General features: G+C 34.2%; 1 protein-coding gene across 2 annotated transcripts in view; it reads left to right on the plus strand.

The window, feature by feature from the left end:
* Pms2 (mismatch repair endonuclease PMS2) overlaps positions 1-24,110 on the plus strand; it is an 82,663-nt gene that overhangs the window by 58,368 nt on the left and 185 nt on the right. For both annotated transcript variants that reach the window (XM_076449486.1, XM_076449487.1), the window contains 8 exons: positions 516-1,394; positions 2,049-2,154; positions 6,058-6,094; positions 7,854-7,984; positions 10,922-11,091; positions 11,848-11,885; positions 13,158-13,262; positions 23,301-23,336. In XM_076449486.1, coding sequence (XP_076305601.1) covers positions 516-1,394; positions 2,049-2,154; positions 6,058-6,094; positions 7,854-7,984; positions 10,922-11,091; positions 11,848-11,885; positions 13,158-13,262; positions 23,301-23,336 — 1,502 coding nt within the window. The remainder of the gene's footprint in view (positions 1-515; positions 1,395-2,048; positions 2,155-6,057; positions 6,095-7,853; positions 7,985-10,921; positions 11,092-11,847; positions 11,886-13,157; positions 13,263-23,300; positions 23,337-24,110) is intronic.

A 24,110-nucleotide genomic window follows, 5' to 3' on the forward strand; every position in this document is an offset into this window, starting at 1 on the left:
TTGTGTATGCCAGTAGCTACATGTAACTTGGGTTGAATTATTGTCTTAGATTACAAATGTGTTAATTTTGACTCCTTTATGAAAACTATTTCTTAGTGAATATAGAAAAAAAAGTTAACATCCATTGATAGGTAAATGAGATTTGGTTCTTTCTGTACAAGTTATTAAATGCTGCTTGTAAGTTTGAGTTTTTTATTTTAAACTAGTGAAAAAATTCATTTCTAATTTTTTTGACAATTAATGTGATTTTACTTAAAATAAAAATTTCCTACAAATATTTCTTATGTAACAATATGAAAAATTAGAATGAGTAGAGAGTTGGGGTACATATCACTTGACCCCATTACGTCATAGGGTGATTGACAAACCTATAATCAGTGTTTAAGTGATTTAATTTTTTTTCATTTTTCAGAACTATTTCTATATTTAATTCAAACTGTTAGTGAAATCATAGTAGTATACAGAATTAAGTAAGTACTTATTTGGATGTTTCTAATAAGAATCTTATTTTATAGTTGCACGTCTTAAAGCACCACTATCATCATCTGAAGTAAATTCTCTTAAAGTAGAAAGTTCGGTAACAAAGGAGAAAGAACTTAACACTACAGTTAGTGAAGATAAAGTGTTTCAAATGATAATGACTGAAGAAGAAATTCATGACAAGGAAGTGGGTGATCATATCACTGAAGATATGGCAGATGGTATTCCATGTACCACCAAAGAACTAATACCAGTGTCTTCTAAAGAATACTCTGTTGAATCAGGAAAAATAGATGTAGCAAAAACTGTTCAAATCTCTAGAACTGAAACAGATTTATTTGTTGGTAAAGTTTGTGATAAAAGTTATGATGGTTTAGAAGAAAATGGATTAAAGTTACCTCTTTGCAAGCAGTCTCAGAGTTTAGAAGATGCAGTCAATAAATCTGTCAAGCATATCACTTATAAAAATGTATTTTCTGAATCCATCTTGAAAGCAACTTCTCTTCAGGATGGCTCATCTATTTATAGAAACCAAAGAACTATGAATAGTCCTTTGAAAGAGCTTTTATGTCATAAAAGATCATATCAAAAGAGAAGCACAGATAAGTTAATGGGAAATTTATTGTTAAATCAGTTCAGACACAGATTAGACTGTGGTGTTCACAACATTAAAAAAGAACATTCATCTTCATTGCATACACTAGATGGGTATCTCAAAGTTCAGAATAATTACAGTGAAGCTGACAGACAAGTGTCACAAGCTCAGTCATCTGTAATTTTATGTGAACGAGATACTTCTGTTGCAGTTTGCAATTCTCCTGAAGTTACTGTGGATGAGCCTCAACCAGTTCACAAGAAGAAAGTCATTTTGCCTTTTTCTTTAGAAGAATTGAAAATAAATATGAAGAAAAAAGGTAGAACAGAAATCATATTCACAATTTATAAAATGCTTTATATATGTTGATTAGTTATTAATATATGTTTTACTTGAACTCAACCTACTTTATGACCATTGTCAAGAAATTGTTTATTAGTGAGGTGGAATTTATTAATAATTCTCTGTTTTTCAGTTTATGTGAAAAAAAGGTTCAGCTTTGAAGCACATATAATATAAAAAGTTTGCTGTACATAGACTTTATATATAATTTATTGACAGCTGTGACAACTGTAATATTTTTACCATATGAAGAATGTTCACTTTCCAAATGAGCGGTGAGCAAAATGCCAAAAACAACAATTACATATTTTATATCAATATGCTGAAGAAAAATCTATAAGCATTAACAGTTGAGTTATTTACTAACAGGACTAACAGATGACAGAATTTTCATAATCTCAATTGATTAAATGGAAGTTACTAATTGGATGAAGACGATTAGAATTTAGTAATCATGTTTTGTATGACTATTAAATTTATGATAATGCGTTTTGGCAGTGGGTCATACCAAAGACAATTGATGGTTGAATTCTTACAAGATTTTTCTTGTAAGGTAAGTAGAAAGGAGCAATGATAAGCTTTCAAGTATTTCAGGATATCTCAATTATTTTGTATGTTATATTTTTTGTAGAACAGAAGGTGGATGAAAAGAATGAATGTGAACATCGAAAGTTTCGAGCTAAGATTACTCCCTCGGATAATCAATCAGCTGAACAAGAACTCAGAAAAGAATTCAGGTATTTTTTATGAAGATATCATAATGAAACATCATTGTATAGTTCAACATATTTCACATCTTGTTATATAATTCACAAATGGCTTTAGAGTTTCTTAGCAGATTTAATAGAGGCAGTTGATATGAGCTGTAGTTGTATTGTGGAAAATTTTATAATTGATGATAATAATTTTCAAGCAGTTTTGTTTTCCAATTCAAGTGTTCCATTCTGAGCAATTCAGAATAATCTTTTCAAATTCATTAAGACCAATAAACATTTCTTTAAGGTATTGTAAAACTATGTAAATATTTGGTCTATCATAGAAATGTCAGTTAGAAAACTACCATTTTTGTACTTATACATTTATTTTGTGGGAAAAATGTTAAAATACTCACAGTGCTCCTTTTTTTACAAAAGTTCATTAAACTACTTTACTATCAATATATGCCAATAAATGTAGCATCAAAATGTAATTAATAATTCAGATTTTGATAAACCGTGTAAGTTTTAGTTTCTTAATTTTGAAAATAAATTTTTAAATAAATCCTTAATATCCACTTTTATGTATCACAAAAAATTTCTCTGCTCTCAGTTGTAAATCTTAGCATTTCTTTAAAATATGCCTGAGTTAAAATGATAATTTATAAATCTATTGTTGCTTTACTGAGTTATGTGCCATAAGCTGAATCTTGCATGCCCCTCCAAGCATATGCTTGATACAATTGCTGTTGAATTATTTACAAGTAATATAATGGAAAGGTTTTAATTTATTGTTTTTCCTATGAAATTAACTCATATTGTGATTAATTTTGGGTAATTCTACATTAATTTCATAGTTTGCTTATCACCCTTATTCCCTCAAGTAGATAAAGAAATTATTTTAATGCTCATCTAACTTAGCTTAAGATCCAGTCAGATTGTAGTAGTCTTACAGTATTGTTTTTGCTGTGTGTTGATATTTAGTATTGTAAATTGCTGATTTGAAATAAATAAAAAAATAAGTAAAGTTGTAACAGTGCCCCAACAACAACAACAAAAAAAAGGTTATCTTCCATCAAGATTTTGAGAACAAAAAAGGTACAAAATCCTCACAAGTGGTAAATTTCTTTCAGAATGGTATAATTTCTATTTGTTACTACAAAATTGACTAAAATGTGAACATTAGAAGCTTAATTTATATAAGAAAAATGAAATAAAAACAAACTTGGTAGCACAAATGTCTTACGAGCACACCATTGTGTAATTTGACAAAACTTGCTGGTAGTTTGACACTATGTTTACACAAAGTTTCTTTGCTGTGATAATTCACTTTGACATTACTCTAATTGATAGTAAACCAATAAATCTAAATACCAAAATATTTTATTTTTATTAGCTATGGCGGTAAGAATCATTAGTATGTAATTGTCTTAAACATATGCAGTTATTCTAGAAAGAAACAAAAGGTAACTTACATTTATTTCATTTTTTTTTATGGCAGTTACAAGGTCTGTCAATGGACTGAGCCTATATACAGTGTTAGGATAGAGAAAATAGCAGATGAGCTTATGCAAATAAAATTTGAAAGTTGTAAAATGTAAAAGGAATTTTAATCTTAATATAAAAAAATCACATTTCACTCAGCCTAGTCTGTGTTTGATACTGCCTTCATAAATTCATACATAAATCATTAGTAAAAATACATAATTACAAGATCTCTCTTTCTGTGTAAAGAACTGTGACATTTACTTAAAGCTTGGCAAGTTATGTGGAGAAACTTACTACATTAAAAGTTCAGTTATGTGTAGTTTCATGACCTAGCCCATACACAGAGTTAAGTATGTTTCTGTGATTTAAAGACATTTTTTAAGGATTTATTTATAAATCTGTTGTAGAGGAACTTCAAATATTATGTATATTTGAACATGTATTTAAAAATAAACTGAGAATTTGAATTGCATGTATATGTTAACACTTGTGCTTTCTTGATACATAGTCTGACTTTATCAGTGTTATTATCTGGTACACCATGCAGTTACATAATATTATGTCACTACTGTTGAGATCTTTAACACATAATTACAAAAAGGAAAATTATTTTAATTCCTCATTGAGAAAGTATAACCTATTATTGTACACTAGTAGATAGATATATACTTACAGGCTAAGAAAGTGAAGGTAAAAGAATGTTTATAACTTGGTGTGATCAGAACAAGGCTGTGCAAGGTAAAGCATGTTTGTAACATGATATGATCAGGTTAAGAGTGTATTAAGGTAAAGTATGCTTAAGACATCTTGTGTTCAGGTTGATAGTGTAAAGGATGAAATATGTTTACAAGCCAAGGGTGTGGGAAGTAAAGCCTGTTTATAATTTAATCTGAAAGCAATTTTAAGCTTGGGTGAGCATTGTGGGAGAGTTATTATTTGGTTATTTGGTAAACTGAAATATGTTTATGTATTTTACAATGAAATTATTTAACATATATCAGGCTGTTGCATATGAAATGTCAGATTTTTGTGTGCAAATATGAAACTTGATTTGTAGTGATTGAGAGAGAAGCATTGTGGTAAATTTATCAGAACATTGTATGTTGTCAGGTTCATTTACATATTTATATTGATTTTTGTCACCATGGATAAAATTTATATTTATGTAATTTTCTTGTACCAGTTCAAGCTTGGTCACAATACTGCAAGAGTAGCTCATGATATCAGTCATGCATTTGGTGATGGTACAGCTAATGAGTGCACAACAGAGCATTGGTTTAGGAGATTTCACTCTGTTGACACAAGCCTTGAAAACAGGTCTTGGGACTGCCTTCAGACAGGCATTAATGAGGAAGAATTGAAGGCTTTAGTTGAATCAAATACTTACCAAAGTATGATAGAACCTGTTAACAAACTTAATGTTCATTATTCAACAACCTCCTGATATCTTGAAGCAATTGATCAGGTGAAAAGTTCAATAAATGGGTACCCCATGGGTACAATGAAACAAGAGAAGTTGAAATTCATTCCTTACTCCCAACAAAATCAACCTGTTTCTTCATAGAATCATCATCTCTGATGAAAAATGAATTCTTTACAACAATTTACAATGATACAGATAATGGCTCCAGAAAGAGTAAGCACCGAAACATATCCAAAATTGGTTTTTAACCTGTAAAAGCTTATGGTCAGTGTTTAGTGGTTATCAAGAGGTGTTATTCAGTATTTATTCTCAGAATCAGCAGAAACAATCACAGCAGAGAAATATTTTTATTAACTTAAAATTATGCATAAAAAGTTGTCACGGAAACATCCAGCAATAACCACTCACAGTGGACCCGTACTGCTTTGTGAAAATGCTTGACTTCATGTATGGCATGCAATTGTCCAAAAACTAAATGAACTTCACTATGAAGCTTTACCTCATCCACCATATTCACCACATCTTTCCCCAACAGATTATCACTTTTTAAACATTGAACATTTTTTAAAGGAAAGACCGTTTGCAAACCAAAGGTCAGTTGAAAGTGCCTTTGAAGACTTTATTGCATTAAAGGACATCCAACTCTTTAAAGATGATGTTTATAAAACTTACTACTCATTGACAGAAATGTATTGAGTCTAAAGGAGCATGTTTTGGTTAAATAAATTAAACAAAAAGATGTACTTGTAAACACATTTCCTTTTAAAAATTGGGCATTTCATGTGTAACAGCCTGATACATATTAAAACATTTTTCCTTCTTATGTCATCATCAATATGATTTTCTTTTTCAACTCACTGTATTTAAAAAAAAAAGGTTCATTTTGTGACGTAGGAATATAGTGTTTTTGTTTTATAGAATTTATGCATTTTTGTGAATGTGAAATGCAATTATATTAAAATTTCTGTGTTTAATATTTCATATTAGTTGCTTAAAAGTTGTATTGCTTCACATATATCACTTTTTCTTTAAAGGAAAGACATGTTCAGCCAAATGGAAATTTTAGGTCAGGTATGTTGTTTAACTTCTTGCTTTTTTTTGAATCAGATGTTTCTTTGTTGAATTTCATGCAAAGCTACTTGAAGGTTATCTGCTCAGAATAATGTTTCAGTATGATGTTTTACTGTATTTAATTTCCAAATTTATGCAAAAATAAAATGTATGAACATATATGTAAGTACATACACACACACACACAAACTGTTGAATCCATTATTTGTAATGATGAAACTTACCAAAATGATATTTTGTATGGCTATCATGTTTTGCATACTATATATAATTATATTTAATATTACTCTAGATATATTTTTTGTTGTTAAATAAGTGAAGTATTAGAAAAAAAAGAAATGGGTGTTTTTTTATGAAATTATGAAGGAAAAATTTTAAGTAATAAGCTTGCAAGCAAAAAAAATAAACTTGTGCTTCATGTATGATGTATGTACTAAAAATATTTAAGTACTGAAACATTGTATAGCAAAAAAAAATTATAAATGGATATAAAAGGGATTTAATCCCTGTGTCAAATTCTTAAGAAAGGTATGTTTTAAGGAGATAAATCCTATAAATAATGTTGTTGTATTATGCAATTGGACGTGAATTAAAAATAAATGTGCCAAGCAAAATATGGATTTGTTCTATTTAGATTTAAAATAAACAAGTGTAAAAACATAAAATGACTATTAATAAGATATTTCTGTACACAACACATTTTGTATAAATGCCTTGACTTCTAGATAATTGACATCTTTGACTAAAATATTGAGATTTTTTCTTGATCTAATTCTTCATAAAGCAATGTCATAGTGAATTTTTAAAATTCTAATAGTCTTAGCTTGCTCTTACCTCCATAACAGTATCAGTTCTTTTTACTCTCCTCTAAAGTGTTAAGAAATACTACCAATAACAGAAATGATGTAATATTTTATATCCATAGTGGATAAACGTATTTTTCACATACAAAATATATGTAAACTTTAGGCTCAATTGTAAATTTTCAAGCACCTGTGTTGAAATGGCTGAAAAAATACACTAGTTATAAAATAATGAATCCTTAAAGTTATAGTATCAAGAATTGTGAAAACAACTATCGTAATGTACTTTTTTGTACATTCCTTGTGTATATATGTCTAAATTGCATTTGTATATAATTTGAAACCTGTACTTATTCTTTTCTTCATGCAGCACATTAGTTTTAGGGAATTTAAAATGAACATAGTTGTAGGAACGACTATTAAAATTTATCGATATAAATTATTTTTGGGGTAAATTCTTGCATCATGTATGAAGAGCATTAAAACTTTCGGCCCAATTGTAACTTTTTGGGCATCTGTTGGAATTTATATTTCAGTGTAAAAGGTTGTTCTGCTATTTATAACTCCTGCATGGTAAAGGATTATCTTAATACTTTTCCTTGCATGTTTGTTTATGTCACTGATATAACTGTAAAATTAATGTTATAAACTTCATAGTTTTGCACTAATATAGAACAATACACATTAAACATTGTCCATGTTTGCACTCATATAAACTTAAAAGTATCAGTGTATAATTAACCAGTAGGAATATTGAGTTTCCCTCTGAGTTAGTATGGATACATTCATGGAATTTAGACACACATGTAGATGGTTGTTTTTAAATTATTGTTTGGGTAGCAGATTATGCACACAGAATAGTAAAGTAGTTAAAAGGTACTTGTGGTTTAACATTCAAATTTGACTTTCAGAATTAATTTATATATTGAAATGTTTGATAATGTAACTTATTCTAGTTTAACCTGGGATTTATTATTGCCAAACTTGGAGCAGATCTTTTCATCATCGACCAACATGCTTCAGATGAAAAATATAACTTTGAAATGTTGCAGAAAAAAACTATTTTAGAAACTCAAAAATTGCTTCAGTAAGTAAAACTCGTTCAATTTCATTATTCGTTTTACTATGTCTAGTATGTATAGAAATTAAGAACCTCACTGTTTATATGTTTATAGTTTGGTTACTCTTAAAACAGTTTCACTAACAAAATATTGTAACTTTGTGATTTAAAGCATACAATATCTTATATATATAGTGGTACCTCGGTTCTCGAACAATTCAGTTTTCGAACATATTGTTTGAGAAAAAAATGACTCGGTTGTCAAACATAAACTCGGTTCCCGATCCCCCGAAATAACCCGATTGATGACCCAAACGACCCTTCGACCATTTTCGGCTCACGCCAAGCTTGCCCAAAACATTTTACTTGCACCTGTCGCTCAGTCCACACCCCCGCTAAAATCTGCTGTGAACGTTCTTGTTTTTTTTTTGTTGTTGTTTTTCTAAATATTCTGATTAAATAAGCCACCATGGGGTCAAAGTAGGATAATGAAAGCAGCAAACCAAAAAGTTAAGTTGTTAGAGCCACAGTAGAGGTGAAAAAAGATATCATAGCATGTCTGATTTTGCTACACAGTTTGGTATGGCGAAGTCTACAGTTTGCACCATTCTGAGAAATAAAGAGGTCATCAAAGGAGCTGATGTTGCAAAAGGAGTGACAGTGCTTACGAAACAAAGATCACAAACAATGGAAGAGGTAGGAAAACTGTTGTTAATTTGGGTAAACGAAACACAGTTAGCAGGTGATAGCATTTCTGAGACCATTTGTGAGAAAGTAAAGCAGTTGCATGCTGACCTCCTGAAAAACACCCTTGGAATGAGTGCTGATACAAGTGATGCCTTTAAGGCTAGTAGGGGTGGTTCGAAAAAATTTAGGAAGAGAAGTGGCATGCATAGTGTGGTGAGACATGAGGAGGGTGCCAGTTCTAACAAAAACGCTGCTGATAAATTTGTTCGGGAATTTAAGGACTATGTAGAAGCTGAGGGTTTTATTCCCCAACAAGTGTTCAACTGTGATGAGACAGGCCTCTTTTGGAAGAAAATGCCAAAGAGGACCTACTTCACCAAGGAAAAGAAGTCACTGCAAGGACACAAGCCAATGAAGGACAGGCTAACTCTATTGTTATGTAGTAATGCAAGTGGGGACTTAAAACTTAAGCCTTTGCTTGTGTACCATTCTGAGAACCTGAGGGTTTTTAAGAAAAATAATGTCCTGAAAAGTAAACTAAATGTCTTGCGGAGGGCTAATAGTAAAGCATGCGTAACCAGGCAGTTTTTTTATGGAGTGAGTCCATGAAGTGTTTGCCCCAAATGTAAAGAATTCCCTCACGGAAAAACAGTTGCCACTCAAGGCCCTTCTTGTGATAGATAATACATCTGATCACCCACCAGTCTTGGAGGATGGGTTGGTGGAGGAGTACAGTTTTATTATGGTGAAGCTCTTGCCCCCTAACACGACTCCACTCATTCAGCCCATGGACCAGCAGGTCATATCGAACTTTAAGAAACTCTACACCAAAGCACTGTTTCAAAGGTGTTTTGAAGTGACCTCGGACACAGTGTTAACCCTCAGAGAGTTCTGGAAGAATCACTTTAATATCCTCCATTGCTTGAGGATCATAAACAAAGCCTGGAGGGAAGTGCCTTTGAGGATCATGAACTCAGCCTGGAAGAAATTGTGGCCAGACTCAGTAGCAGATAGAGACTTTGAAGGCTTTGAAGCTGAGACTGTTGTCAAGGATATTGTCTCACTAGGCAAGTGTATGGACTTGAATGTGAGTGGTGATGATGTGGAGGAGTTGGTGGAAGACCACAACACTGAGCTCATCACGGAAAAACTCCAAGACCTTCAGAAAGAGCAGCAACAGAAGGCAACTGAGGAAGTGTCTTCAGATGAGGAGGAGGGAAGGGAGGATGTTCCTAGTTCACTAATCAAGGAAATGTGTGGAAAATGGGAAGAGTTACAAAGTTTTGTGTGAAAATTTCACCCTGACAAAGCTGTAGCAAATTGCAGCATAAACCTTTTCAATGACAATGCCATGTCTTACTTCAGAAACATTTTAAAATGCAGGCAGAAACAAACCTCATTAGACAAGATTTTAGTGAGAAATAGGTCCAGTGAGTCTCAAGCAGGTTGTAGAGGTGCAAAGAGACAGAAAAGAGAAAGAACTCCAGAAGGAGAGTTACCTGACGTTTTTATGGAAGGTGACTCCCCTTCCAAACAATAATAACCCTCCTACTCTCTACGTTCCTCACCACCTTTCACATATACCATCAACTCTCCTCAGCACAGGCAAAGTGCAGTTAAATTTTCATTTACAGTTTTTTTATTGTGTTTATAGTTTTTGTGGTTGACTTTGCCTGTCAGTATTATTATACAAGTATAAATAAGGAATATTTTTACTTAAAAGGCTTCATAATGCATTATTTTTGGAGGTCTGTAACGGATTAATTTAATTTACAGTGTTTCTTATGGGAAAAATTGATTCGGTTTTTGAACAGCCTTTTGGAATGGATTAAGTTCGAGAACCGAAGTACCACTGTATTTTGTTTTTTTAGTTACAACTAATTTTAGATAATTGCAAAATGTGGAGGAACTGAAAGTGTCTTTTATTAAGACTTCTGAATGTTTGTCATAATAAATTTAAACACATTAGTATTATTCCTTATTATGAATACAAAACACCTTTTCAGAAATGATTTCAAGCCATTATAAAGAAATAATGATGATTAAATGTTTGGATATTTCATTGTTTACAGTTATCTGTTTTTTCCTGGTGTTCATTCAATTTTTATGGTTTTGGCAATACTGTTGCTATATGATAAAGCAATATCATATATGAATGAAGGTGTACTATAAGAAAGATTTTAGTCAATGCTCTTACTTTTTTAAAAGTCCTGTTTATTGATGAGTATAAATATTACTGAATTTTATTCAAAAGTTAACTGCCTTCACTTTCTTTAGCCCTCAAACACTTGAACTGACAGCCTCTAGTGAAGCTACACTTTTGGAGAGTGTTGAAATCTTTCATAAAAATGGTTTTGAATTTTACATCAAAGACAGTGCTGCTGTGGGGCAAAGAGTTAAACTTATTTCTGTTCCTGTCAGTCGAAACTGGACTTTTGGGAAATCTGGTAAGCAAGCTATATATGCATCTCTCTCTCTCTCTCTCCACACACACTGACAGTGATAAGTGCTTACGTTATTGTAGATAAAACATGATCACAAAGTGCATCATTTCAAGTCTATATATCTATATGATGCCAGTTTATTTTAATTCAAAATAGGTTTATGCATCATTTTGTAAAATATGTTTAATCAAAATGTCCTTATAATTAAATATTTCATGTATTATGCATACTCTTCTTTTAGTTAATATTTAGAAAATACCAGATACTTGTGGTTTGATCAGTTAAATTTATCTTTACATTTTTGCAGTTTTATAATGTACATATAATAATATTTTTTCAGATTTTTATGGATAAATATTTTAAAATACTCATTTGACTTGTGTCTTGGGGTTAGACTACTTAATATTTATAACCTAACCTAAGCAGAAAAGAAAAGTTTATTGTAGTTTTTTAAAGTAGTTACTTTGTGTGATGCTTTCTATTTTAATGTATTTTCTCTTTTTTTATACTGTATCGTTGGTATAAAGAATACCTAACAGTGAGAAAATGAGAATGTTAATCCATAATTTCTTGTATTTATTACATCTCTTTGGCCTTTATTATTCTTAAGTTGTATTAATTTTTAGGATTACAAAAACTGATTATTTAGTTGTCAGTATGAAAATAAAATTTAAATGTTAGCAGACATCTGGATTAGGTTTAATATTTTTATATGATAATGACAGAGTAGAATAATATAGACCTTATTTCTTATTACAGATATCGATGAGTTGCTCTTCATGCTCAGTGATAGCCCTGTAAGTTGACCTTTTTCTTTAAATTGATATTGAAACTTGATTTTGGTGCTTCTTTCAGCTGTTTGAATTTGCAAAAGCATTTCAGTACTTACATAATCAGGATTGTATAAATTTTAACTGCAGTGTAATTGTTCTTATTAAAGATTATTGTCATTATTTTTAAATAAATGTGATTAGTTGAAAGATTAATATCATTTGCAGTTGGTGTTGGCTTCACATAATGAAAATTGAAATTGCTGCCAAGTGTGAGTTGTTCGTCTCATTGCTTATTTATAGACATTTTATTATTAGGTGGTCCAGCTGAGTTCTTTTACCAAATTTCAATGAAGTGGATTAAGCCAGTTCCTTACAACAACTTATAATGCTAAGAAAACCATACAGATAACTGATTTATACACATGTTGGGGCAGAAGCAATCATACAGCTTTTTAATTAATACCTGTTTACTCTGAAACAAATAATAGTTTGGTTTCAGTTGTCTGCATGGTATTTTTTTTAATATCAACGGTAAAGTAACTTTTGCTTTGCCCTGTATATAGATAAATATACATTGTTTCTATTTATTTAATGGTCACTTCAATGTTAGTATAACTTGTATAAGGATTTATTCAAGTATACTGTTGTTGTAAATTGTTAGTATATTTTAGTAAAATGTAAACCATACAGGTATTGTAATAACTACAAACTGTTAGCTGATGTTTCTGCAGGTCTTAACATTTTATGTGTTGAATATTCAAATATATTTTAAGTGTATCTAATGTTAAATTATGTTTCTTTCATTGTGTGACTTTTTTAATCTTGAGAGAAACTGTATTCAAATATAACATCATATAATACAATGATTTCTGTTAGGTATCATTAAGTATGGTACTTCTTAGTATGTAGGAATAATCTAAGAAAAAATTACTGCTGCATTTAACTTGTTACTCTATGATTTTTACAAATAACAGCTAAAGTAGAGTTGTAGCCTTATTTGAGCACCTAACTGCTATTATTTTGTGTTTCACAGCTTATGAGTTTCCCAGTATCATTGAACAGTATTGCTAAAATGGAGAACTTGGAACTAGCTAAAGAGTCAGTGTTCATCTGTCTTTTCCCATTCTAGCAGAAAGGTGTGAAGTTTCTGCAATGGCTTTATCAGATATACATTTGTAATTATCTAACTAAGCCTTAACATCTGCTTGGTATATTATCATAATTTGGAAATTTATTAAATTCAGTTTTAGAATGTTAAAGTTATCACCATTTCAGTAAATTCAAGCTATGTTTCAGGGAGTTTTGTGTCGTCCCTCGAGGGTACGTCAGATGTTTGCTTCACGAGCTTGTAGAAAATCAGTCATGATTGGAACACCATTAACTATTTCAGATATGAAAAAGGTAAGTCTATTTTGGCTTTGAATCAAATTATAAAAACAGAAACATCTGAAATGATCACTTACACCCCCTACTATACTGGTACAGGTATGTTGATGATACAGTTGCAGGATTCACATCTACAGAACACACGCTTTGTTTTTTCAATAATGTTAACTCAGTACACTGCAACATTAAGTTCACCTGTGAACAGGAAAAAACTAAGCAAATACCATTTCTTAACCTCAAGATCACTAGAATTCAAAACAGAAATCTACAAAAAACACCACCCATACTGAATTACACATTTCCTGGTACTCTACACATGAAACAAAACTCAACATATTAAGAAATCAAACACAGCCACAAAACTATGCTCACCCGATAAAATTAACGATGAAATCAACAAAATAAAACACTTCATAAACATCAACAAATTTCCTCAAAAAACTGTGGAAAAAATTATATGTACACCTAAACCAATAATAAATCCCAAGATACAAGGAACTACAAAACTTTGTACTGCTGCATACCATATGTTCTTGAGATCAGTGAAAAAATTACCAATATTTGGAAAAAGCTTATAACAAAACACAACACCAACATAATTTATCAAATACAATGCAACAATTGCCACACCTTTTATATTGGAGAAACAGGCAGAAAAATGGAAACTAGATTCAAAGAACACAAAAAAAACATCTTCACATGTTTTTGAACACTGCAAATCAAATAAATACAGTATAACTATAATTCAGATACTAAGTATGGAAACAAATATAAACAAACTCAAAATCAAAGAAGCCCTAGTTATACAACAACTAAAAACAAAATTAAACTAATATAAAGAAACATCTTTATACCTATACTAATTAATAACCTAATGTCCAACTGCAACGCCCCCTACAATCCCGTATCTGTTTATACCTTTGTCCCTGAAATGTGACCAGTAATAGTCACTTGCAAATTCTAGCAGGTAGCCCGATGTGGCTTTGCTAAAATAACACACACTTGCAAACTCTTTCTTTCTTAACCTTAATATAACCTAGGAAGGTTGAAATGTTCTTTCCTTATCAATAAAAGTGTTAATACCCATACCAACTGTTCTGAGATACATTTTTATATCAAGTTGGTTTCTCATCAAGAATTTTGTCTGAACTAATTAGTGTTTTAGAAGTAACTTGCTTTTAAAACATCAGCGGTTGTCACTTCTTTTGATTTCACAAAAACTTCTGAAATTTATAGCACATTTATTACCGTATTCAAATTTTTTGTCTGATAGTGCATACATGTATCTGAAACTGTTGCACACGTTTTGATCAAAACATATAATTTTTTTTACAGCTTTTTCTTAATTTTAAATGTAAAAAGGGGCTATTGTTGTAACAGGAATTTGTGTTTGTTAATTATCAGTTTACAGTTGAAAAACAACTAATACTTTACATGTTTATTGTGGAATAAAGAGCAGCACATGGAATTGCACTTTTCATCTTAGCCAGTTGTTTTGGAATCATCTTTTAGTCCATTTGTGTGCCTCATTCAAATTCAGTGTATAGGTTCTGCTTTACAGTTTAAATTGCCAAATATTGAGTTACTTTTGTGCTTAGGTATTTTCATTCAATTTTTTCATTAAAAATGATGTAATATTTGTAATGTAATGAAACATCACTGATAAGATTTTTAGAGTATTTGAATATCCCATACATCAAAATACTGTAAAGAAAGCCCAAATTTATGTAATTCTGCACACATTTTTATTTCCAATGGTTGATTTCCAGTTAATGAAACTGTACTGGCAAGTAGGCTTTATTGCCAAGAAGAGTGAGATGGTTGGCATGGAAAGTTTTTTGGTCTTGAATGTCACAGAAAAGGCTGTATGACTGGTTCATATTCAAAACTTGGTAAACACTTCATTGCAGTGTGTATATTTTTTTTAAAAACTGAGTTGCAAGTTTTTTTGTTTTTGAGTAAGGTTGGATAATCACCCTCCAAATTCTATCTCAAGCTAAATAATCTGATTCTTAAATATTGGAGATACATAGTAACCTCTGGTTTTAAAGTCTCATCTGTATAATGTAGTTTGTTTTGCACTTCCTACCTTTTATAGTAGTGGGGCAGCTTATATGTGTACAGGTGTCATCTTTGCTCTCAGTTGACATCTGGTTTGTTGACTGATTCATGGGTGTTCCCAGAAATTTGTGTGTGTTCCATTTATGATAAGTAAACTAAGCTTTTATTTATGTACAAGCTTCCTTTACTACTCATAATTTTTCATGTACAGAGGTTACTTTTCAATTATAATTTTTCCAACTTTTCCTTCTATATATTTATGTAACTTTGTCTCATAGTGAGATGTTAAAGATATTTTCAGTATCTTTGCTGAGTAGCTTCTAGTTTTTAATTTGACACCATTTTCAGCCATGATCCTGTACCATGTAGAAGAGAGTACTAACTGATTTTCATCTTTAAACTTAAATATTTGCACTTCCATACTGTTATCAGCTTTCTAACAACTAAATTTTTCCCAGATATCTTGACTTCTTCACAAAAATAACTCTAAGTAACATAATTCTTTGAGTTCTTACTGTATTTCCACTTAATAGATTAAACTCCTTGATCCAGTCTGCACTTGCATGATTTTCATATTCTGTTTGTTTATTATTATTAGTGATAATTCTACTTCAGAATCTGTTCTTCTGTGTTACACTCTGTAGTTTAATTGTGAATGTAATTTCTATGCATTTATTTTATGCTATGTGACTCTTATATTTCAGTCTATACTAAAGAGAAGGTGGTGGTTTAAGAACCAAATTTTTGTTTCATAATCTCAGTTGCACTCTGTAACCATTCACCTACATCAGATCTACATCTTAAATATGGTATGCCATTGTTGTGTACTATCTTACAAAGAGTTTAGTTTGTATGGAACTGTTAGAAACATTTTTGAAGTCTATATATAATTTAACAGTAAAGGTTTTTCCCAACTGCACACCCCTCGGTGTGGATTTCTGTACGTGGTGAGGGGACCTCCCAGGGAAGGTTCTGTTCTGTCTGGTTACCTTCTCTGGGATCTAAACATCCACCCACGTGTTTGCCGTGCGTGGCGACCCGTGAAGGGGAGGAGAGGATCCTGGTTGTTGAGGAGTTCAACCCTAACACGCCACTTTGGCCTCGTAGTGTACCTTTTCCTGTAGACGGGCGGCCTTTGGGTGGCCCCCCTTGGGTCAATCGGCTGGTCCACTTGGGCTAGAGTCAACCAAGTACCAGTGTTGGAAGTTCTCAACAGGTGTTGTGGACATTGTGCCTGATGCTGGTGTTTGGATATAGTACTCACGAAACCCTGGCGTTGCTGCATTGTCCTTGCATGACTTTGTAGTGCATCCCCTTGTAGGGCTCCATGGTGGGTGGGGTCAGTGGGTACCGAAATTTTTCTTTTTTCCTGTGGATCCTCCTTCAAAAAATTTAAATAAAATAGTGAAAAAACAGTCAATGGGTAAGCGACCACGTCTTGAAGACTCTGAACAGCAATCTTCAACATCTGTAACGCACGTACCTCATTTGCTTATATTACATTCTTTTTCGGAAAAACCTTTAGGGCAATTGTCCCCCTTTTTTATTCAGAAGGGACAAGAGGGACTTGCTGGCTCTCCAAAGTCAGTGAAGAAGCTTCAATCTGGAGACATATTGGTTGAAACATCCACATCCCAACGCAATCAAATCCTCTTGAATTAAAAGGCAATTGGAGATATACTTATTGAGGTTACACCTCATGCTACTTTAAATTCATCACAAGGAGTTATTGTTGAGAGGGATTTGAAGAACGTCCCCGAGTCAGATATTCTCGCTGGTCTCTCCACTCAAGGAGTTTTTGCAGTGAGGCGCATCTCCACTTGCAAAAAATGGAGTTACACTGTCAACAAATATCCTCGTTTTGACATTTACTTCATCACATGCACCTGCCACCATCAAGGCAGGTTATCTCATTTGTAGGGTACGTCCATACATTCCAAACCCTCTCCGATGTTTCCAATATCAGAGATTCGGCCACTCAAAGACATCCTGTCGTGATTCCCTGACATGTGCTCGTTGTGGGGGCAAGGATCACGATGCCTATGGATGTGACATGGACCCACATTGCGTCAACTGCAATGGTTCTCATCCCTCCTACTTTCGTTCTTGCCCAAAATGGTTGGAGGAAAAAGAGGTGCAGCGTTTGAAAAAGATACATAACATTAGTTATCCTGAGGCTCGGAAATTGCTGCCCACCACTCCATCTCGGACATATGCTGCTGCACTTCATTCCACAACTACAGTGGGAGTGCAGACAGATCTCTGTGCCTCCAAGAGAATCGTTTTCAAAACAAATGAAAAGCCTTTTGACCTCCATGGTTAAAAAGGTTGATGAATCGACTTTCACACCCATCTCTGTTCCTCCCATACGTTCCAACAAACCTCAAGATCCACATCCTTCAGTTTCAAATACAGGCATTTCTTCTGATCCATTTTTTTCTCCCACCCCAAGAAGCAAAACAATCATTTATTCACGTCCTCAGTCACTGGAATCCCCTTCCAATGACAAAGACCTGCCCACTCGACCCAGGGCAGGATCCATGGAGGTTGATAGACCTCCTCCGACTAAGGACAGTAAGGAAAAAAGACGTGGTCATAAACAGAAGGATTCTCCAGCCACTTCACCTACCTGTCATTAAAAATAGCCACTTTGATACAATGGAACTGTCGAAATTTACATTCTAATCTGGATGACATCAAAACACTGATTGCTTCCTACCATCCTGTTTGTTTTTCCTTACAAGAAACATTTCTCAAACCTGCTGATACAGTCACCATTCGGCAGTTTTCTCTGAACAGAAATGACAGGCTGTGTGATGGACGAGTACATAGAGGGGTGGCACTATTGGTTGATCAGCATGTGCCCACCCTGTCTTTGTCATTCAACACACCTTTGGAGCCCATAGCCATCCGTGTTTCCTTGGGTCACATTATCACTGTTTGATTTCTCTACCTGTCCCCTGGAGAGACATATGATCAATCAGACCTTGATGCTCTCGTTGAACAGTTGCTGTCTCCCTTTCTAATCCTGGGGGACTTTAATGGACATCATCCCCTCTGGGGAAGTGCTGTTATTGATGGGAAGGGTCGCTTTGTAGAGTGTATGCTCTCTGATCACAACCTTTCTCTTTTCAATACTGGTTCTTCCACTTACTTTCATGCACCTCGACAGTCCTTTACTGCTGTCGATTTCTCGGTTTGCTCCCCTCTATTATTATCCCATTTTTCATGGAGGGTTGACAGTAATCCACAAGGCAGTGATCATTTTCCTATCCTTTTGAGAGAGACTTAGCACTTAGCACGTAAGGCTCAAACACGGGCCTGGGATACTTTTCGTAGATATCCCACACTTTCAAACCGTGTTGCTTTCCAACGGGCCTGTGCACATGCTAGGTGGGTAAGACGTCAAAGACAGAAGGAATCTTGGATTAAGTTCACAACTAGCATATCTTCTTCTACCAGTTCCAAGATCATATGGGACAGGATTTGAAAGGTTAGTGGGCACTACAATTCTGTCCCCATCTCGATCTTACTCTCTGATGGTCAGGAGGTGGCTGATGTCCAGAGCATTGCTGATACTCTAGGTGAAAGCTTTTGCCAGGTATCCAGCACTTCTGCTTGTTCCTCCACTTTCTTGGCCATCAAGACTCGGGCAGAGTCTTCACCTCTTTCCTTTCGAACTGACTGTTTCTTTGACTATAATTGTCCCTTTACACTGGTGGAACTGAAAATGGCCCTTCATCGATCTGCCAGTACATCTGTTGGACCTGATGATGTTCATTATGACATGCTGCACCATCTATCTCCTGCTTCTCTTGATATCCTTCTGATTATCTTTAACCAGTTGTGGCAGGAGAATGTTTTTCCTGATGCCTGGCACCAGGCTATTATTTTACCTTTCTCTAAACCAGGGAAAGATCCCAAGATTCCTTCAAACCACCGTCCAATTGCTTTCACAAGCTGTGTTTGTAAGACCTTAGAAAGGATGGTTAATGCTTGTCTTGTTTGGTTCCTCGAATCAAACAACCTCCTCTCGCCCACCCAGTGTGGGTTCCGACAACAGCATTCCACCACGGATTACCTAATTCGTCTTGAAACATAAATCAGAGAAGCCTTTCACAAACGACAACATCTTGTATCAATATTCTTTGACATTGAGAAGGCTTATGACACAACATGGAGGTGTGGCATTTTGCGAGACCTCCATATATATGGGTTACGTGGCCATTTACCCATGTTTATTAAAAAATTTTAATGGACAGGAGATTTCAAGTTTGTATGGGTTCGGCACTTTCCCGTTCTTTTCTGCAGGAACTTGGGGTCCCTCAGGGCTGTGTTTTGAGTGTCACACTTTTCATTATAAAGATAAATGTCATCACTGAACAACTCCCTCTTACTATTGCGAATGGGCTGTATGTCGATGACTTTCACATCTCATGTCAGTCGTCAAACATGAGACATATTGAGTGGCAACTACAAACTGCCCTCAATCGTGTACTGAAGTGGACTATGGTGAACGGCTTTAATTTCTCTCTCTAAAACCGTATGCATGCCAACTTTTGCCGCCAATGAGGTATTCACCCTGATCCTGAATTTCATATCGGTGAAGTGTCTCTGCCAATGGTCCCTGAGACCAAGGTCTTGGGGCTTATCTTTGACTGTAAGCTGACCTTTATTCCACACTTAAAGCAGCTTCGGGTCAAATGCACAAGAGCACTGAACATCCTCTGTGTCCTCTCTTCTACCAGTTGGGGAGCAGATCAATGTTCAATGTTAAAGGTATATCCTGCTCTTATTCGATCAAAACTCGACTGTGGATCAATGGTCTATGGCTCTGCCAGCCCCTCGGCCTTAAAGATGCTGGACCCCATTCATCACCAAGGACTTCAACTCTGCACTGGGGCTTTCCGTACCTCTCCAGTTCAAAGCTTATACGTTGAATCTCATGAACCTTCGCCGTTTGCAACTATCTTTACAATATTCTTCGAAACTTCGTTCCTTAACAAAGCATCCCACCTGAGGATGTGTTTTCCTTCCTCAGTGGGCTGTACTTTTTCAGAACAGACGATCTGCCATTGCTCCGTTTGGCCTTCGCATCCGGGCGCAATTGGATGAATTGGGTCTGTCCTTGGATAACATTGCAGATTCCACAGGTCAGCCCATCTCACCATGGTTTATTACAGCCCCCAAATGTGACCTTTCTTTCAGTCATCTCAAAAATACTCCAGATTGGAAGTACCGTCTTTTATTTAATGAACATCTTTCAAACAATCATTCCATTCCCATTTATACAGATGGTTCCAAATCAGGTAATTCAGTGGGCTCTGCTATGGTTTGCTGCGGTTCAGTAGTTGCGCGCAGAATCCCCTCTACAGCTTCTGTGTTCACTGCTGAACTGTATGCCATATCTCTTGCCCTGGATCATATTGCAGCTGAGCAGTACTCCAACTGCACTATTTATACTGACTCGCTTAGTTCTATACTGGCCCTGGAATTGCTACATGTTGGCTCACACCCTGTTCTCGCTGATATTCAAAACTGACTGGCCCATTTCTCATTAACTGTTACTTCTATCCAGTTTTTCTGGATACCAGGCCATGTTGGTATTCGCAGGAACGAGCTTGCAGACACGGCAGCTAAATCTATCTGCTCCGGCACTGTCACCACTATGCCTATTCCGTACATGGACTATGGTCTTGTATTTAAGGCTCGGCTCCATGCCAGCTGGCAGTCAACTTGGAGTGAGCAACGCGACAACAAGCTTTTTAAAAATAAAACCCTATATTGGGCTTTGGCCATCTAGCTTCCGTAAAGTTCGGAAGGAGGAAGTTGTTCTAACTAGACTACTCATTGGTCACAGTTTTTTAACTCATCGTTTTCTTTTATCTGAAACTGATGCACCAATGTGTAGTTTGTGTAACACTCAAATCACTATCAGCCACATTTTACTTTCTTGCCATCGTTACAATTCTCAACAACGGCAATATTTTAAACACGTTTTTTCCCAAGGTCAATCTGTAACATTGGACAGTGTTATTGGTGATGGTGACACTGTCCACCTTGATAAAGTTTTTAGTTTTTTAATGGCCATTAATCTTTTTGATCTCATTTAAGTGTTGGATATTTATTCATTACACCTTTTTAATTGTGGTTCCTTTTTTAGTTTCATTCTTTCTTGTTCAATTTGACATTGGAAAATGGCCAGAACATTAAATAACTCGACACCAGGACTGGAAAGGCCAACTTCAGGTGACTAACGCTGCTGTTTGAACTATCCATTTGAACTACTCGTTAGTCGTCCTGGCAAGTTTTTATTGCACTTTTGCTGCATGTCATTTAACACTTTTACTACTTTACCTTTTAGTACTGGCCATAATGATACATAACCCAGAACCAGGACTGAAAAGACCAACTTCAGGTGACTGACGGTGATTCTTATACTTACCTCTTAGTCTTCCTGGTGGGTTATGATCATTACCATTCTGCTAGTCCTTTACAACTTTGTAGTTGTTATTACACTTTTGCTGCATGTCATTTAACATAACCTGGAACCAGGACTGGAAGGACCAAAACTTAGCAAAGCAAAAACTTAGGCATTGGATTTTTAGATCCCAGCCCAGGCAACTTTATTGCCAGACCCTGATTCGGGCCGTTTGAGTTCATGTTCATATTTACTTTGACTTCTGCCTTTCAGGACGGGACCTGGCCGTTCTCTCCGGTGCTGCCTTTGCTTCGGTCTGGGATAACATTAAGAGTGACCTCCTTCACCCAAAAAAAAGAGTCAAAAATTATTTAAGAAATAAATAAATAAAACTAAACCTAATGACCTTTCACGAAAGGGGACAAGAGGAACCACAACGTTCCTGAACACCCCAGTTGGAGAGAGAATTCTTACGATTTTTCTCTCTCTAAACTAAACCCCTGCCACGTTAGTTTGCGTTTGGAAAGACCAACTTCAGGTGACTGACGGTGGTTCTGATACTTACCTGTTAGTCTTCCTGGCGGGTTATGATCATTACCATTCTGCTACAGGAAGTCCTTTACAACTTTGTAGAGTGGATGTCAACATTGGTTTTACGCCATTTTCTGTTTTAATTGCTTTTTTTTTTACCTTCATTTACTTGACTTTTACCTTTTTACTAGACATTTGGCTACTCATTATTACGATTTTGCTATGTGTCTTTTAAAACTTCTATTATTTTACATTTTGATAATGGCTGCTATGACACATAACCCAGAACCAGGAATGGAAAGGCCAACTTTAGGTGACTGACAGTGGTTCTTGAACTTACCTGTTAGTCTTCCTGGCGGGTTATGATCATTACCATTTTGCTAGAGCAAGTACTTTACAACTTCTTTTACTCTGCTTTCTCTCTTAACATTGTAGACTAGGTGTCAACATTGGTTTTATACTTTTTCTGTTTTTCAATGATGTTTTGTTTTACCTTCATTTCCTTTATTTTTACCTTTTAACCGGACGTTTGGCGCAGAGAGCCCAGCTGCTTTGTGCCATAAAACACTAAATCAATCAATCAACCTTCTCTGAAAACATGATCTACTGTCTTCTTCATCATGTTTAAGAAGACAACATTAGCGCAATCACTCTCTAGTTGTTCCATCTGATGAGCTGCTTGTTTTCTGAATTCTCTGAGATTTCTATTCTTCAGACCTTGTTGGATATGCATATCTGTTACTTTTTCCATCACAATATCACTTCGAGACTTGATCTTTTTCATGTGAATATTATTACTACGTACAAGTCCCATAATACCAAGTTAATATTTAAATAAAAATGTGAAACATTTTCAACAATGCTGAAGTATAAGAGGACTGAGTAGCTAAAGGAATGTTTTGGGGCTTTATTACAGATTTAATTTGTAAGTGTAAAAAATATAGATATTATCTCATTCATAACTATGATTTATTTGGAGTTCAGTCTTCAAATAATTTTACTGTATCTTTTGACGTTTTCAAAGTCTTATCTTATTTCAGCTTGTTTCTCACATGGAAGAAATAGAACAGCCTTGGGTAAGTTTTTTACATTAACAGCATTATAGATACTAAATATACATTAAGTACAAATGTTATCTATCCAACTAACTGTACATAGAAATCAAGCATACATGTAAAAGACTTTATTATGACACAAAACATGATGTAATCATAATGCTGTTCTAATGCTTCTATAGATTGTGATTTATTATTAGGAGATAAAAGGTCTGTGTCAGTAATTACTCAGAAAAATCTTTAATCATGCAAAAATGTTCTTTAACAAGGGCCTCTGGTCTCAATCATTATTTCAGAATTATAGGCAGGTGATTATCACAACAAATGTTTGTGTTTAGGTTTATCTACTTCAACTGAGTTTTAGAAACATGGTTTATCTAAAAAAGGAAAAACGTTAATACTATTTATTCAAAAGCTCTGGTAATAACTTTGTAAACTAAAAGATTTTTGAAACATTTCATTAACTAATAATGGGGGTGTAGAGGGAAGAGGTATTTCCTAAAATTAACTGTTGTTAGTAACATATGCTTAATTTTATAATTGACTAATCAGTTGGAGATTTGGATTAAACTTAGAACATAGATGCTTGATAGAGTTTACTTTAATAATAGATAGAAGATTTTTTTACACCATATTTTATGAAATCCAAGTTCTGTAGCAATTCATCACTATTGTTTTTAAGTAAGAACTTCATATACATTAACCAATAACATTTTGGAAAGATCTGTATTGAGAATAAGTTTCAAAGTTTACTTTTTTATTTTTTTTTCTTGTTTGGCAAATTCACTTTAATTA

Source organism: Tachypleus tridentatus, chromosome 8 (assembly GCF_004210375.1).
Source record: "Tachypleus tridentatus isolate NWPU-2018 chromosome 8, ASM421037v1, whole genome shotgun sequence".
Lineage (NCBI taxonomy): Eukaryota > Metazoa > Arthropoda > Merostomata > Xiphosura > Limulidae > Tachypleus > Tachypleus tridentatus.